Genomic DNA, 18,603 nt, shown 5'->3' with positions numbered 1-18,603 from the left:
TCGAAATCACAACGGTGACCCTGCAGCTACCTGTCGACTTATTGAAGATCTACTGCACTCGCATGTTCAATTATCCAAGGTACGCCCTTCACATTTGCACTCCGCTTATGGCTTTGTTGCACCCTGTGTTGTTACAGCTCAATCTTCACCTCAACGGAGTGCGGTTTCTTTTTCTGTTTCAACACGCCATGTCCCAAGAACGAGTTGTTTCAATTGCTGCATCTACAGTTCCGATTTGGACTACTCCAAGTCAAGTGTTGTACGCGCAAGTTCGTCTTTTGACGCCTCCACCAGAGCTCTTTTATGTGCTATGCGTTATGCCCATTCTGTGGGCCTGTGTTCTGTTTGTTCCCGAGTAACTTGTTGTAAACTATCTGCAGTTCTGGCAACCTCTTTGTCAGTGCCAATTAGTGTGCGGAATTCCTTCCGAGAAATCCGTGCTTTGTTTGTAATTTATTCTTATTGGTCTGTAAGCCTGGCAACAGGCTAACTATGTGTACAAGTTGTGTCCTTTAATATAATCAGTTTATTATTGTCAAAAAAAAAAAAAAAAAAAAGAATCCTTCCTTGTTCAGATTCCTCCTTTTGCATTAGTTGTTATCTACTCATAACTCATCTATATTCTTTTAGCACAACTAATAAAGAATATTTGTGGACCTTGGTGAGCAAACTGGGTCGTTTAATTATTCTTACCGAGTAAAACACTGCTGTATGACAGTATGAGTGTGAGGCATGGGTCATGACAGCAAAGTGATAAAACCACAAAATCTAGCATTATTTGACTTCTGAGTCTACACAGAAACAGCCATAACCATAACTTGAAAAATAAAAGTAACCAACTACGAGTAGTGACTACTCTCGTCTACAGAAAAACAATGTGCTCAACTAACAAGTCCACCAACAACGACCCCACCACTCCCGCAGACGGAAACGGAGACTGGATTAACGACACTATCAACGGCGGATCACTACGCCACGTGGACCTGAATGGATCCAACGGCTGGGCTTCACCGCCTGGTGATTTATTCAACCTCAGATCCAAACACTACTTTTCTAACAAGACCAAATCTCCCTCTGGTGACTACCTGCTCAGACCCACCGCCGTTGACTGGCTCAAGTCGTCGACTAAGCTAGAGCACGTGCTGTCACGTTCTGATAACCGTGTCATGCACGTGCTCAGGGAGCGTCACGCACGTGGGCACGGACTTAAGACTTTTGTCTTCGCTGTTAATCTCCAAGTCCCTGGTAAATTCTGAATTCTCTTTTAATTCATTCATTCATGTAAATTCCACCATTTATTCCGGCTTTACTCCCTCCGTCCCAATCATTTGTTTTCATTTGTTTGCGTTTGATTAAAAGTATTTGTTATATTGATGGAGAGGGCGAATGTGAATGTGATTGGAAAATGGTTCTGATGTTTGTAATGATAGGATTTTGTGTCTCTATTCAATTCCCGTCCCCATTTAAGTCGGGCTGGGACAATTTGGTATCTCATAATACGGAGTATGACCTGTTTCCAATGTTGATGGACCTGTATCCTCATTCCTCAAGAAGGTCAACCTTTCCCCACCCGCTGAATTAGTAAACCTGTTGGGATCTCCTAATTTCACTCTTTTGTTTCTTTTTTAGTCCCAAGCTAACCAACTAAAATTGATTATTTGTTGAACCTGTTTTCATAATGCATATGAATGAAATGGATGATAAAAACATTAAGCATAGATACAATGCTTTACCAAATAAATGATCAATGGCTAATAAGATGGGGACTTTTGTAGGGGGAGAATGGAGATAATGAGATGTGAGCTGCGAGAGAACCTCATACTTTCCTTTGTATTTTCCGTTTTTATTTCCTCGTGTCAATTTATAGTTTATTAGATATTGTTAAATCGGAAAATAATTCTGTCATATTGATAATTTAGAGTCGTAGAGAATAGTTTTATTGAATGGTCATTCCAGTTTAAGACACCTTATCACTCTAATACCTGTGTTTGATTTTGTTTCATTTTGTCGATAATCAAAAGCATTATTAAAGTGATAAGCAACTTTATTTGTATACGGAGTATAAAAGAAAAGAAATAGGAAATAAGAAAAAGAGAAGGCATATACATGCCTTGTATGTTCCACACAACCCCTCAGTATTTAGATACATGGTTAGTGCTAACTGCTAAAGGGTTTGCTTTTATCTTTGTTTTAATCTTCACCTTTGTTACTGACGGTCAAAGAGGATGGAAATAGATAAAGGTTGGTAAAGATTGTCAATCCCTTACCTTGACTCCGATTTGCATATTATCAATTTATCATTCCCTCATATTGCTACTCATTGTTAAATTTATCTATCTGAACCCGATGATAGATGAACCATCTCAACCAAAACCTTAAGGTGATGGTTGAGGCCCAACTATTATAAATATTCCTATTACCCGAAACATATTCGAAGCAAGGCTTTGTTTTTCTTCTTGCATTTTTAAACTAGTTTCTGAAGCATGCATTGATATTTTGTTGTCGTTGGATGTAGGAAGGGAGCATCACAGTGCAGTATTCTACTTTTCCACAGACGAGCCAATCCAACCAGGTTCATTGCTAGACCGTTTCATAAATGGAGACGATGCATTTAGGAATAACCGGTTGAAGCTGGTAAATCGTATAGTGAAAGGACCATGGATAGTAAAGACAGCGGTTGGTAACTATAGTGCTTGTTTGTTAGGAAAGGCGCTTACTTGTCGGTATCATAGGGGTCCTAATTACTTGGAAATTGATGTGGATTTATCAAGCTCGAAGATAGCAGGTGCAATGGTTCATTTGGCATTAGGGTACGTGACCACGGTGTCAGTTGACATGGGTTTTGTAGTCGAGGCTCAGAATGAGGAGGAATTACCGGAGAGATTGATTGGAGCAGTCAGGATTTGTCAAATGGAAATGAATTCAGCTGCCTTTGTAGACTCTAGTAATGTAGTTGGAGCCTGTGTAGGGAAGTTTGGGTTGACTAATAAGGTCAATCATATTGATGGTGAAAATGAGATTAGTGATCATTATCAGTAATCATGTTTGATACTCAGAGCCAAGGGCGCGATGGTGATGGTGATGGTGATGGTGATGGCAATGGAGAGAACAGGATAAATGATCTCAAATGTTAATCCGTTGTGTGTTTATTTTTCTTGTGTAATTTAGGGCTTCATTTTTTTTCTTAATCACTGGTTGTAGGAAGCAGGATTACGTGATATTCGAAAGAAAATTGGGAGGTTTTTTTTCCATGTACGGAATTGGATTGGTGGGAAGGGAAATTTGTGCATTTGTAGGATTTTGATAACCAATAACAGAATTTGTCAATTTGTCCATCTAAGAAGGAGCTAAAGTGCTAAACTACGATCGGACTGAAGACCAAACCTCGAAAAAATGAGGACCGAGGACCGGACCAAAATAATTCGGTCGGGGTTTGGTCCAGACCAGATGATTCGGTCCGGTCCATTTTTTCGGTCTGAACCAAAATTTGCTCACCCCTAGTCCTCAAAATATACGAAAAGGCAAAGCGGAGAAGTGTTATGCTTAACATCTCTAAATCAATGACAATTCACTACTTCATCCGTCATCATATCATATATTTATCTAATGCAAAAGCCAAAGCCGGTGACATGGTATCACAAAATTTAATCTCAAGATGACATGTCAATTAATGAAACAACTAAGTTCAAAACACAAATATGGCAACAAATTTAAAGCTTCCTATAATAAAGATGAATTTAAAATAAAAGAAATAAAATATGATGTATTCACTATCTTTAAAAATATTTTAGTTGATTTTATAGTTAACTTATGAACAACTATAATAGTAATCCAAATATAAATTTTATAGAGAGGGTGTTTGGTAAACGACAGATTGAAAAATTTTCAGCATATTCAAGGCTTTTAGCATGTTTGACTCACCAATCTACTATTTTGAGTGTTCGGTAAATGGCATATTGAAAGAGTAGATTGGAGCTCAATCTACTGTTTTTCAATATGCTGCTCTACCCAGCATATTCACATTAGTAGATTGTGAAATATGAATCCGTCAACAATCTACACATAGATACAACATTCTATTAACCAAAAACTGCTAATTACCAAACACTTCTACTAAATTTGCTAATTGAAATATACTAGTCAAACCTGTTAATCCAATCTGTCATTTATAATCTGCTTGACCAATCTGCTTCTGCTAATATCAATCTGCTGATTACCAAACAGGGCCAGAAGCTTTTTTGAAAATCATTTTTCAAGTACTTTTTTTCCAAATTACACGGGTGTAATAATTTCCGAAAGCATATACAGGATAAAGTGGGCTGAACTTATCAACTACGAGTAATTAGTGGAAAATGGAAATCATTCATTTTGAATGAACATATAAATGTTTTAAAGGTGTTAATAGCAGTATGGCTCAATACATCTATATAACTAATTTTATCAATCTTGAATATATAATAATATACAGAGACTTAATTTTTGTTATAAAATATACTCGTATATTATAAAGTATTTGATCAAAAATAAAATTGGTGCTATTATATGCAATGATTACTCCTAACGTTCAATTAGAATATAATTACTAAAAATTAATCAAATAAGTTAAAATAATGATACATTTACAAAATATCAAATTTTATATCGGTTACAAACATATTTAAACCTGACTTATCTTCATCATAAAGCAAAAAATTATGTTTTTTAGTTATTTGTATGTTTTACATAATTACATATAATTGCTAATTGTGAGTTTTTTATAGCAAACCCGTGAATTTTCACGGGTTTAAACCTAATTCTTCTTTAAATTTTGGGAATGGTGTTTAAGTTTTTTTAAATAATTTAATAATGAATGGTGAATTTAACCAAGAAAAATACCACGAAAATTTGAGAGAGTGATGAATGGAGTAATGGACCAAATGGTCTTATTTCTGACGGTCTCTTTTTTAAGATGGAAACTGGAAATAGATCCTCTTCATTTATTTTATCTTCATTATTTCTTACAAACATTATTATACTATACTCCATCTCCCTCCCATCCAAACCAAATGTAACACTTTAATAAAATACTCCTCATATATATTGGAGAAGTGTTACCTTTGGTTTAGATGGGAGGGAGTATATTTCAATCACATTCATTTACCTTTTTATTTCCAAATGAATCTACACCATCCGATCGAGCACATATTTAATCCGGACCATTGAGAAGTAATGGAGAATCCTTACGCGTGGAAACTTACATCCCCAAATGCCTCTCTCTCTCATCAAATAGGGAACCTCACCATTGCACATACCTTCCCTTAATATGAGTTTTCACTGTTTTTAGGGGAAATTTCAAATAAAAAGTATGGGTAATTTGTATACTTTTGTAGAGGGTCCCAAATTTTTAGATGTAAGTTAATATTTTTGGGGTGACCCATTGTTACATAAATATAGATATAAATTAGGGAGGGTAGATAAAAAAATTAGTATAAAATAAGGTGGACGAATAAGAGAAAAAAAAAAGATAAAATATGGAGCACCTTACTTTTGCGGATTCTCACAACCCCTCTCCACTTGCCCTCCCCATTTGCCCCTTTGTCTCATGTCTCTTCAAAGTGATGGATTTTGTCCGTCAAAAATAGAATTTGTGTAAATGGATACATCACAAGATTTAGAAAGCACAAATTCTCATTTGTGACGGATTTCTTGTGACGTGAGACGGGAACTGGGAGGGATGAGTGGGAGGGCAAGTGGAAGAAGGTTATGAGAGGTTACAAGCTTGTGACCGTCACAAACAAGACAGATTCTTGAATAAATAATACAGTAAGCAAGAAGGAGAGCAAAATGACTTAGTAGGGGTCAGGGGATGTAGGAGTAGGATTTGATATGGATTTGATAGCATGATGTAATATGTCATATAAGTATCACAAATTTATCACAAGTTGAAGATGGGTCACCTAATATCCAAGTGGGTAGATAAGATAAAAGTAGAATATTGTCTTCAATGAGACTTGTTGTATAAATATATTGATGGTTTAATTAAATAAATAATATAGTAAGCAAGTTGTACACTAGGTAGCACCAAAACAGACACGGACACCATACACACACGTGATATGGCATCTCATTAAATTTAGTGCACGAGACACGCTATTTAAATTTAATAAAATATACTCCCTCTTATTCTCTATTTTCTTCCCTATTTCCTAAAACGGATTATTCAGGTTTTGTTTCCTTTCCTATTTTGGTAAGTTTTACACCTATACAATTATCATTCTATCCTTACTTCTTTTTTGTATTTACAATTTATGCCAACAACTTATTTCCTAATCTATACACTAACCCAACTACTTAACCCATCCATTAACACTAATCCCAGCCCAAATAGTAATTCAGCCCAACTAATCAGAAAACCCTAATCACACCCGCCATATTTAGCCTCCCTAATCAAAAACCCTAACAACCCCTCTCTCTCTTCCGCCATCGCCTCTCACACTCTCTCTGTAAATCTCACTCATTTTCTCTCATTTCTTCCTTTGATTCTCATCAAACCATATTCCTCATCACTGATCAATACTTTCCCACTCTCCTTTCTCTCAATCAATCACCATGTCAATGGATTTATACCTAAATCGCCATAAATTTGAAAACTTTTCGAAGTTTACAGCAGATCTGAGTTATGTTGACTCGGATTTTGAAGACGGTCCTTGTTTATTCAACAACCCTGTTGATTTTGTTCGAGTTGATGAAGATTGCGAGGGTGTGAATCGAAATGATGTTGATGGGAATATTGTGACTGATTGTGGTGTTGCGGTGCTTGAATCTGAGATTGATGATGATTATCAGAAAGGTAGGGAACAAATGGCGGAGTTTATGAGGGTTGATGTTAAGAGAAGAATGAAGAAGATGGTGGAGAGGCGTGAAACCTCAGAGCATCGTCGTTGGTTTTTGATGGAAATGTCAAAATATTGGCCTATGTTTGCCCTATAACTTGAAGATGACGATGATGTGAAGGGAGATGGAGTTACTACAGATGCGGGGATTGAATGTTCTGTTGATGTTGCTGGTTATAGTCAGGCCATACCTGAATCTGTTGATATTGTTCTTGACACCTATGGGGAATTGGATACTACTGTCCCTGATTCTCAACCGTTGCCTTTGTTTGGGGAGGTCTAATTCTGTTTCCCTGATACTTTTACTTGTTTTTTTTTTCATATGGACTAGTGATGATATAAGTTGCCTAATACGAGTATGGGTTTTATACTCCTTTTATTGACCTTTTTATTGCTCAATGATCTTATTTGAGAGCATAAAACACATTTCATGCATTACGCCACCACAATAATTTGTGATGCAGGCTATGCAAGGAGTGTTGTTGGTTATGTCCAATTACGATTCCAAATTTTTGAAGTCTTACCGAATTAACACTGCCCAATTAACATTTCATTAAACTTAATGCGCCCAAAAGTTCATACAAACTTATGCAAAGTTCAAAACACTACAACTTGACTACTACATGCTTATCTTCACTTGTTATGCTTCTGTTTTTGTTCTGCATGTGCCATCTGCTTCATAGTTGAATGCTTCATCTGCTTCTGTTATGCTTTTGCTTACTCCAAAAAACTTGTCTGCTTCTGTTATGCTTTTGTTGATTCCAAAAAACTTGCTTCACCTGCTTCTGATTTATGCACGCATGTCAATGTCCATATGTTGTTGTAAATCTTCAACCTGCACTGCAGTACTAATAACACCCTCTTTAGTAATGTTACCAACAGGTTCATTTTCACCTGTTGGGCCATTACTGGAACCTGCATGTTCTGTTAGTTCTGAAATATTTTCTACACTACTAATTGATTCCAACAATTCACTTATTGAGCTTGCATAACCAAGATTTTGTACATATTTGATGCACTCTTTCACCACTTCTGCATCAGCAGTTAGATATTCATGTAGTATACCTTGTGCCGCCAGTTTTGACTTGTGCATATGAGACACTGGATAATCAATCCCACCTTTTAGCTTCATAATTTCTAGCATACATGCCTGCAATGTAATGAACACCTAGTTCAGTTTCACAATTTCTAACTCTGTAAATGCTTTCATAGTGTTTTCAACAAGCTCGTCAACTTTCTTGGACTTTTTCTTTTGCTGAAGAGCTTGAATGGCTCTAAAAAAGCCCAAATCCAGTACACATTTAAATCTGGAGAATTAGGAGGCTGATAACTGAATTGAATATTCCACCCATCTGCTTGTCCATGCTTCCTGAAATCTGCATCCTTGTTAGTTATATGAGGTCTTGCATTATCCTGCTGTATCAGAATATTTTTGATGTAATTAGCTGCCCATTTTGCCTTAATAGTAGGCAGCACATTGGTAATCAACATATCCTTGGTGACTTGCTTAGTTATTGAGTGTATACACTTTGTTTCTAATGTCCCTACACTTCTGTTTTTTGATTTTCTCTTAGCTGGTACCTCCATTACAAACGACCATATACCAAGTTTTCCATCACAAATTACTTCCTTGTTTGGACCATATTTAGGTCTTGCTACACAACACATGAACATGACCTTAGTTATGAATCTTTTTTATTGAACACATCTATGGGGTTTTTTTTCTTTTTTTGCCTACATAAAACCATTGAGATGTTTTTGTTATAAAAAAACCATTTTTCATCCATGTGCACTACATTACTTTGTTCCTTAAAAACAAATTGTTTGGTAAGCTTATTATATTGAAGTTGTGAAAGACAATAAATTAATCTATCAAGTTTGTTCTTATATGTCAATAGAGGCTTGACTGCATTTGTATGTGAGTCAATCAATTTTGCTTTCACCCATCTGCTTACTGTTGCTTGACTAACACCCATCCCTTCACTAACTTCATGCCGAGTTGTCCTCTTACCCATCTCCACATTCTCTAGTTTGGTAGTGTCAAACGTCAGTCTGCTTGGCATTCTTCTACCTTTCAGTTTACTGTTGGCATTGATACCATCCCCTGCACTATGCTGCTTCTTGGCTTGATTCCAAATGTCGGTCACTGTCTTTCTACAAACCCCAAATTGTGCTGCTATTTCTGACATTGAACCATGCTTTGGTTTACCACCACTGCTTTTTTCTAGTAAAAGATCACATATTCTTGATCTTTCTAAATTATCCAGATTTTTTGTCTTCATTTATTGAGAATGTTTTTGTTGTGTTTCTGAAATGGTAAGAAAGTTGTTGTTTGTCTCTATGCAAATAAATGAATTTAGTTGCTAATCCTTTCTATTTATATCATCCTTGAACTTTGCATCATGTTTGAAAACATTTGGGCGCATAAAATGAAATGTTTCTGAAATTTGGCTCCTTATTTGAAATTTGGTGCCAAATTTTCATAATCAAGGCAACTTGCAATCAGGTACTTACTTTGACACTTGGGTTTTGTGTGAAGGACAACCAACTTGTTTGAAAAGAATGGAGAAACCCATCATCAAATCTGAAGTCCAGATTAATCACCCGTTTTTTTTTCTGGTTTCGTGTTGCCTAATTAGCTGTAATTACTGTAAGAAGACACTAATCTTATGTCCAGATTTATTAAAACGTTTATTATTGTTAAATGGAGGCATGTCTCCATATGTAATGGTTGTTAAACAACCTTGTTTTGTATAATTATCACTAATGATGTACTAAGTGGGACAGTTTAATCCCATTCTTAAACATGTACTAATGTTGTTCTATTTTTTGGAGGGAACAATTAACTTTATGCTTTATCTTATTTAACTACTAATTATTCAACCCTATTCCACTCAACAAACCCCACCAAAGTCCTTTATTCATTCTTTATTCAATTCCTTAAATATTGTGCCCAATCCAAAGGGGAAGAAAAAGAAGAATAGGAGGGAGTATATTTTATAGTTATAAATAACCTATTTTTATTTTTTAATGTATTTGATACTAAATTTAAATAAGTGAAGTAAAATTTGACCTTGACTATAGCTAATACGAGTTGCGAAACGTCGTCCATGTTTTTCATAAAAAAGACGAACATTACCCTTGCATTCTTCCCCCTTTCTCTGACTCTCTCTTTCCTTTGTAAATAATAGCCACCTCCTCACCCCGCCCCACTGCCATGGGTCCCATCAACTGTAATACCCGTTATTCAGGAGACCCGTACTTAGACCTAGGGACACGTGAGGGAACCCACATGTACTCGGAAGTAAAGGATGATCCTCATACGAGACCAAGTAAGACCTAAACTAGACCCAGTAGACTTTCAGTGGACCGAGTAGAACACCAAGTGGACCAAGTGAGTCGGTACTCGGTCGAGTGAACCGGTCACTCGGTTGAGTGGTACTGAGCTGTACCCGAGAGATGATATTTTGGGATTTCATCTTATCCCTACACCAACCCCTTCATTCTTGTTCGCATTCCTTCTCACTCTAAAACACCCTCCCCTCTCTTTAAAGACTTCCTAAACCTTTCCTTTAACATTCAAGCTTGGATTAATGGTGGAACATCTCTCTTAATTCCCGATCTACCTTTGTAAGTCAACATCCTACCCTTTTTCCTCTTTATTTTATGTTAATCTCGGATTAGGGTTATGAAGAGAGATTAATTAGTAGTTAATTATATAAAGTGAGTAATTATGGGGTAATAATAAGGGGTTTTATGTTGTATTATAGTATAGAGTGGTTTGTGATAATTATTACATGATTTATGTAGGATGAGACGGTTTTATGAAATGGATACTTGGTGATTAGGATTAGCTTGAGGACTATGCAAAAAGTAGGTTATCCTACTCGGTTTCAATATCGTGTATGCATATTTGGGTGTCTTTCCTCACTATTGCATTCATGAGTCGGTTGATATGTATGTAAAGTTAAAGTCATGAATTTGGCCATATGTTAAATGTTGTTCTTCCATTTGTGATGTATGTTTGTGTTGTGTTGGAGGACTTTGGTGGTGATACTTGATTTTGAGGAGACGTAAGAAGATTGGGCAACCGTCTTTACGCTCGGGTCGCCCCTTAGAGCTTCTCACTCCAAGAGGGATGTGCACATTAATGGCTTGAGTCACGGAGGGACTCGTGTTGTTGAGGCACGACGTCTGGCAGGGGATCCGGTTGGCTTCCGGACCCGATATGTCTGGGCGTGTCCCGGTACCTTTGTGTGAGATGTGGTATCGTGGGCATGTCCCTGGCATTGGTGGTTGTGGGTACGTCTGGGCGTGTCCCGGTACCAGTATGGTGGTTGCATAGTCGAATCTCATTCACATGATTATGTCGAGTCTACACTTATCGCGTCATGTCTCATGTTTATGTATTGAAACTGACGTTTGTTGTGTTGCGTAAATGTCACCTATTTTCGAGGTGGCGTGTGTCGATCCATATGATATTTCCGATCATATGGGGAACAATTGTTTACAGGTTAGCTTTGGTTGCTTGCGGGAGACGGGACGAGGCGCGATGACATTCGAGTCAAGCATAGTTGATTAGATTAGTTTAGTAGTCATGAGTTGTATTATTCATTTTATTTATTTCACTTATGCATATGTAATCCACTAAGTACTTATTTGTGTTAATTGTTTCTCAATTGCGACTCCGATTTTACTACCTCGGGAAACCGAGAAGGTTACATCCAATTACCTTGGCCGGGTAAGAAGGGAGTGTTACATCAACCACCACCATTCATTCCTTCAGTCCGGCACCCACACTAGCGCTGCCCTACTCTCACAACGACAACCACCATCATCCCAATATCTCGACCACCATTTCTCCATTCTACTACCACCATCATCGAACTTCAACAATAAACAGACAACCAATTACAATGCCCAAATTACTTTCATCGCTACTGTCAAGCATAATATCGACTATAAGATATAAAAGATGAATAAGATGTAATTTTATTAAGTATTGATGGTTACAAAGTGTACAAGTATCTAGATAAAAACAAATACATTGCCTTAAATTAATATATTGCATTTACAAATAATCAGGAATGAATCATGCTAATTGATACAAAAAAAGGGAAATAGATAAATTGATTCTACAAGATAATTGTGTGCTTCATTCTTGGTCGTTGCTTTGCATTGGGGCTGAACAAAAAAATATCCGATCCGATTAATTTTCCGAATCCGATCCGAAATCCGAAAAAAAACCCGAATATATGGATACCATTTAAATTGGATATCCGATCCGGTTTTTTTCCGAATAAACTGGATCGGATGTGGATTGTGATTTTCTTAAAACCCGATATTCGAATCCGATTCGAATTTAAAATTTATATAAAAAAAGAAAAAAATGGAAAACTTTATGTTTAGTTTATGCGGTTTTTACTTTTTAGACTATTTTTGAAATTTGTAATAAAGACTTTTAATTTATGCAGTTAAGACTTATAACTTATGCAATCGAGACTTGTAATTTATGCGATCAAAACTTGTAGTTTATGCGATCGAAGACGTTACATTTTCTAGTGGGTTGAAAATGCGAAATGAACCGAAATTGCCTTTAGTTTTAGTCTGCCTATAGCCCAATACCACTACTCCACCAGCCTCGGTGGAACTTTTACTGTACATTTAAATCCGGATCGAATCCGGTTTCTGAAATTTGGATTTCCGAATTTTCGGATTCTAGATTTTTGGATATCCGAATTATTCGGATCAGATGTGGATCAAGAAAATTTATATTTTTAATTTGGATATCCGATCCGGTTTTGAAATCCGGATCGGATATCTGGTTTTGCTCAACCCTACTTTGCATAGAATCTGGACAAGCATTATGATTGATATCCTTATCCACTGTTTTGCCCTGTCATTCGCTCCCCTGCTCTCCCTTGTTCGGTCGACCAAAACACGCCAGATCAGGCCGTCAGCCCCCACCCTCAACGTTGATTCCCAACGTCACCATCCAAGCCATATGTTGGTGTTCAACGTCCCTCCCCACCATCAACGTTGAACATCAACGTCCCTCCCCCAACAGACGTTGTTGTTCAACGTCCCACCTCCGTGACGTGACGACATTTGAATTCAACGTCCCACCCCCTTAGCACCCCGATTTTTTTTAGTTATTGACGTTGAAGGTGGTTAGTGCCGTTGAAGATGGACGTTGATGGTGGTTAGTGCCGTTGAAGTTTTGGAAATAAAATGGTGGTTTTCATCTTTTATTTCCTTTTGATTTTACCTATTCATTGATGGCAACGTTTCATCTATGATTTTTTCTTTAAATAAAATGATTGTGCATCCGATATTGATTTCAATCTTTAAAATGTTGTATTTTTTCTTTTTGAATTTGTTAGTTTAAGTTTATTTTGGGAGGGATAGAGGGGGGGGGGGGGGGAGAGAGAGAGAGAGTAAGGGTAGTGATGGTCTTTTTTTAAAAAAAAGGGTCGACGATTAGCAACAACCAGTTCTCATTTCTCACTCAAACGGCCAAACCCATCTTCTAATCGATCTATTTTGACATTTTATTCTTCGTCTAAGTTATAACATGTTTATGCATGTCTCTAACAAGGACCGGGTGTCCGGGTCGGCTAGTTAGGAGGAGTGTCGTGCTACCTAGGTTGTACAAATAAAGTCATCAAAAGGAAAAGCAAATCGGCGGGTAATGGGAAGGCATAAATCCACGGCCTAAACATACTGCGCCACTGGATTTACATACAACTGGATTATAGTACCCCTATCATTGACTAGCTAGTAGTGTAGTTTATGTAGTTGTGAGTTGTGACTGAAGACATGTGACAAACAAAAATAAGATCAACATATTAAGAATTCGCAAATTCTTATTTGTGACGGGTATATTCATCACAAGGGGTCAAGTATTATCCATGTGGGGTAGATAAGACAAAAGCAAAGTACCTAGGGAATATCAATCTGTTTTGTCTTATTACCCACATGAGTATTACTTTACGGATATACTCGTCACAAGGGAAACTTATTGTTAAGATTTTGTTAAGGTAGCTAAGGCCTCGTTTGGTTGCCATACGGGATTTAATATCCCATGATTTTACAAAACACATGAATTAGACAATTCATGTGAATTGCCCAAAACACGTTTTTGGCATTCGGGAGTTGAATTGAGACATGAGTTTATAACTACCTAGGGGGGGGGGGGGGGAGGGGGGCTAGGTAATTAAACTCCTCCAATTCATGGAAAAAGAAAAACCCATGAGTTAGGGTAACCAAACATCTCCCATTTCTAGATCAGAAAAAAAAAAAACTCATCTTTCTCAAAACTCCTTTAGATCCGAAGATCCCCTCGGATTGGCCTGTGTGAAGAAACGGCGGTGTTTAGAGGGCATGCAGAATCGTCTTATATTCTAATTAGAGATATTTTTTTCGTGAAAGATGGTTTTTCTTTGATTTCAATGATATTGTATTTCGTCTTGTTTGACATCTGTTGTAGATATGGTATGCCTTTTGATTAATGAATCGATCTTTTCCATAAAAAACTTTTTTAAGTACGGGTTTTAGAGATTCACTAATTCTTTTTTAAGATGGCACTATTTATTTTAAGCTTAAGACGACTCGTAACAACCAGCTCTCTATTAAATGAGAAAATTAAAGCTGAGTGCATTGGTAAAAGCCGATAAAAGATTCAAGTGGGTGATCGATAAAAACTCATCTTAATCTTAAGACGGTAGTGCTGTCTTAAGGAAGATCAAGTGTGAGAAATTAGGGAACTAAGCTAGTGAATAAAGTGAACGATTTTTTTAAAATAATGGTAAAAAATAAAATACTTGTTGTTTTGGGTCGGTTTTGAAAATATTAGTCAAAATGGTGTCCACGTAAGCTCGAGTTTTCAAAACCTAAAATATGGAACAAAGACGCCATTACCAACGTTGCGTTATATGAAGGAAACACGCCATTAGGATTGACAAGTCTTTACAGGTTTTTCTCAACTGCCAGACTCCCAAGAACTTAAAAAAAAAAAATTGTACATAGACACGCCATTGGAAGTGGCGTGTTTCCTCCCCCAAATCATGACATTTCCAATGGCGTTTTTCTTTTAGTCCATTTTATAGAAGTGTTTTTTCCTACTTACTATAATCTGTCCGTGTTTCAGGTTTTGAAAACACGAGCTTACGTGGACACCGTTTTGACAAATATTTTCAAAATCGACACAAAACGACAAATACTTTATTTTTTAGCATTATTTTAAAAATAGATTCCAATAAATTTAGCTTCTAAAGGGAAGCCATATATCGTCCCTCTAACCTGGGTTCTTAAGGAAAAAAAGAGACCACTTACCTCCCTTCCTAGTTCTTATTACACGGCTACAACTCCCTTCTGGGAAATTGAAATGACAAAAAGAGAAAAAACCAAACCATAGTCCATATAATTTCTTCCTTGAAACTAAATTCCCAAAACCAATGAGATTTTTTGTACCAAGTAAGCCTCTCCATCCTCTTCTTTCCCTCTATTTTTCTCATCCCACAGCAATGTTAGGGTTCATTGTAATTGCTTAGTCTAGGCAAGATCCACTCTTTTATCATTCTCCTCCTTGTTGATATTTTATTCTTCTCTTTATAGTTTTATTGTTTACTCATTTCTAGTTTATAATTTAGTTAACATACGAGTGAATTTAGAAACAAGTTTATTTTGAGTAGATTAATGGAAATGGTAGGGGCTTTATGCCCAAAGATTGAAACTTTCATACAATATTTCGACAAAATGAAAAGATTTAGTCTTTTGTTTACTGAAATAAGCATCCTACAAAAATACTTCATGGAAATTATAATTATTATGATATTTTATTTCTTTATCGTTGCGGTCTTAAAATATGTTTTTCTTCATATTAAAAGATTTTAATCATTTCAGGTTTGCTTACTTTGCTTCAAGATCCAATCTTTTTGTTTGAATTCTCCAGTATCTGTTTAAGGTATCATCCTATTTCCAATGTGATATACTCGAATTATTTGCTTCTCTTTTTAGTTTTATTATTGTTTTCATTTCTAGATTATAGTTTAGTTAATACTTCTGTTATGCTTATTTAATTTAGGGTTTTTTTTGTCAAACACAACCTTTTAAAAACTTTTTTTCTTCCAAACACAACCTTTAAAAAAAAAGTTTGTGAAACACCACTTTTGTCAATTTTTGTTGTTGTAAAACACGACATTTTGGCAGGATTCCGACAACTTGAATCATTTTCGTTCATTTAAAATTTTCGAACGTGAGACCTCCTTTGACTTTCTTTTTTGTTTTCCCTCCAAATCACTTCCTTCTTTCTTTATTTTCCATCCATTTATCAAACCAACCCTTTCTTTATTTATCACCCTCAATTTGTGAAAACTATTTACCCCTCTCTCTCTCTGTCTCTCCCTCTCTTCTCTTCATACATCTTACTTTTAAAACCGAAATCCCTTCCCAATGTCCAGCGGCAGCTCAATTTCTTCGTTGACACCGCTGCTCGGATGTCGTTGTGGCATTCATACTACATTGAAAACCTCCACGACCGAAAGAAATCCAGGGAGAAGGTTTTTAACATGTAAGTTTTTCAACCTGGAAACTCAAATGCAGGGATGCAACTATTTCAAGTGGATTGATGATCCCATTAATGAAATAAGCAGTTTAAGGTCGGAAATAGCGGATCAAAAACTAAGATGGGAACGATTAGAAGGCGAAAAATGTTGTTGTGACGATGAAATTGAAGATATGAGCATGGAATTGAAGCTGCTAAAAAAGAAGAATAAAAGATGAATTTGACTTTAAAAGCTCTTATTGTCATTGTAATTTTTCTTCTTTATAAGGGGGTTTAGTAGTTGATTATTTATGTACTAAAGCTTTTTTTAATGTCCTTATCAATGTTGTTTTACTCTTCTATGTAATTTTCTTATTCATGTACTCAAATTATCCAAGTAATCAAAAGTTTTCTTTAATTTAGATAACCAACTTGAATGCCATTTCACATTTGTTGAAGAAATACATTGCACAACTGTTTGACAAAGACAAAAACAAAGCTCCTGCCTTAATAAAAGTTGTACATCAGTACTATCAAACACAAAAGCCTACAAGGCATCATTGTTTACAACAAATTTTAACACACAAAATAAGTGTGCATTGTATTCTACCCCTTCAAGACATTAGTGGACATTGTTGCTACAATATCTGCGAAAACGCAAAGCTTGTTTACTACAAAAGTGCTGATAAACACAAAAGCCTACAAGGCATTGTTTAGGACAAATTTTGACACGCAAAAAAACCACAATTGACACTTCTTTGTTCACAATGGCATGTCGAAGGTTGCTCACAATTGGCACTTCTTTCTTTCATACGAGCATAAGACTTTGGGACTGGCATTGGCTTGGTTGAGGTTGACTGCTTGTGTATGAAATCTCCTGAAATCCAGATTCTACTTGAGTTGTCTGCAACATTGAAAAACCAAACAAGACATGAAACAAAGTGAAATTATCTTGGTAAAAACGTTGTCTCACAAAAAATAAATTAAAATCATAAGCACTCATAATGAGGTTGTACCTTAGTACCCTTCCCAACAATTGTCTTCTTAGGTTTTTTTGCAACTTCAGGATTCTTACATGACTTTATGTAATGCCCTTCAATGCAACAATTGTTGCATTTAGAAGGCTTTTTCTTTGTAGTTCTAGCATTGTCTTTTTCATTTGGATCCCTTTTTTCTCTTCTTAGGACTAGGCCTTCGAGGGATTTTCCTAAATGGAGGAAGAGTTGGTTTCACATGGGTGGTTTTTTCCCAATTATTGGGGCCAGGTAGAGGATGGATATGAGTTGAATAAGCAAGCCTATACAAGTCTCTTAAATAAGCTTTGTGTACATAAGTCACGAGGTCTATCCTTTTCTTTACAAGACAACCTTATGCATGAGCACATGGTATGCCTGTCAGCTCCCACTGAAAACACTCACAAGTCATCTTATCTACATTCACCACCTATCTTTTATTCGCATCAGCTTTAGAGGTTACCTCAAACTCCATCATACCAAGCTGCAAAATTTGGTAATTTCTACTTTGTTTTGCAGCCTTAGATAAAGACTTGGTGGCGGTATTCATAATGCTACTTTTGTACTTGTCAAGTATTTGAAATCGGGTAAACATTCTATTCATTACATATCTCCTAATCCATTCCCTTAATGTTAAAATAGGTTTATCCCTACACTGCTTTAACACACTATTAAAGCTTTCACAACAATTGTTGAGTAAAATTTCTGACTTGGTTTGACTACTAAAGGCATGCCTAAACCAGTGTTTAGGAGGGATTGCATTTAAGTAAGCAAATACACCAGTTGACATACCTTTTATACAATCCATGCTCATGTCAAATTCATGTTTGGTGTATGCTCTAGCAGCATTCCAAAACATCTGCTTGTACTCTACACCATTTTATGTTTTGCTAAAATTAGCCTAAATGTGCCTTGCACAAAATCTCAACTCAGCATTAGGAGTTACAATATTGGAGGTCTCCATTAATCCCTGCACAAAACGAGAAATAAATGTAAATTCTTTAGTTTTTATTCAAAATTAAAGCAAGTGATACATCTCATAGTCACGGGGAAAAAAAACAAGTTCAAGTGAAACTTTAAGTTAGTTACTGACCTTTTGTGTCAGAAATAAAAGCAAGGTCATCCTTGGATTTGATGTAGGAGTCTTCATGTGCAACAGACTCTATGTCTTGTA

At 36.3% G+C, this 18,603-nt stretch overlaps 2 protein-coding genes across 2 annotated transcripts; one reads left to right on the top strand and one right to left on the bottom strand.

Moving 5' to 3' along the window:
- Positions 1 to 785: 785 nt before the first annotated feature.
- Positions 786 to 3,163, top strand: LOC141605516 (protein ENHANCED DISEASE RESISTANCE 2-like). The gene is made up of 2 exons (XM_074424329.1): positions 786 to 1,245; positions 2,516 to 3,163. The coding sequence occupies exons 1-2, from the start codon at positions 876 to 878 to the stop codon at positions 3,037 to 3,039; spliced, it is 894 nt and encodes a 297-aa protein (XP_074280430.1). The 5' UTR covers positions 786 to 875; the 3' UTR covers positions 3,040 to 3,163.
- A 4,499-nt stretch (positions 3,164 to 7,662) lies between these two features.
- Positions 7,663 to 9,154, bottom strand: LOC141607464 (uncharacterized). The gene is made up of 3 exons (XM_074426813.1): positions 8,674 to 9,154; positions 8,172 to 8,527; positions 7,663 to 8,022 (listed from the first exon to the last, which is right to left on the bottom strand). Exons 1-3 carry the CDS (start codon positions 9,152 to 9,154, stop codon positions 7,663 to 7,665), a joined length of 1,197 nt encoding a protein of 398 aa, XP_074282914.1.
- Positions 9,155 to 18,603: the final 9,449 nt, after the last annotated feature.

Source organism: Silene latifolia, chromosome 10 (assembly GCF_048544455.1).
Source record: "Silene latifolia isolate original U9 population chromosome 10, ASM4854445v1, whole genome shotgun sequence".
Lineage (NCBI taxonomy): Eukaryota > Viridiplantae > Streptophyta > Magnoliopsida > Caryophyllales > Caryophyllaceae > Silene > Silene latifolia.
Note: the sequence above shows the minus strand (reverse complement) of the source record. Positions and strands in the feature narration are given on the sequence as shown.

Bases quoted from the DNA above. Each gene is read 5' to 3' on its own strand.
- LOC141605516 (XM_074424329.1), top strand. From the start codon at position 876: ATGTGCTCAACTAACAAGTCCACCAACAACGACCCCACCACTCCCGCA. The intron at 1,246-2,515 runs GTAAATTCTGAA...CGTTGGATGTAG, and splicing joins TGTTAATCTCCAAGTCCCTG to GAAGGGAGCATCACAGTGCA.
- LOC141607464 (XM_074426813.1), bottom strand. From the start codon at position 9,154: ATGAAGACAAAAAATCTGGATAATTTAGAAAGATCAAGAATATGTGAT. The intron at 8,528-8,673 runs GTAATGTAGTGC...TGTGTTGTGTAG, and splicing joins ATTTGTTTTTAAGGAACAAA to CAAGACCTAAATATGGTCCA. The intron at 8,023-8,171 runs GTGTACTGGATT...ATTACATTGCAG, and splicing joins CTAATTCTCCAGATTTAAAT to GCATGTATGCTAGAAATTAT.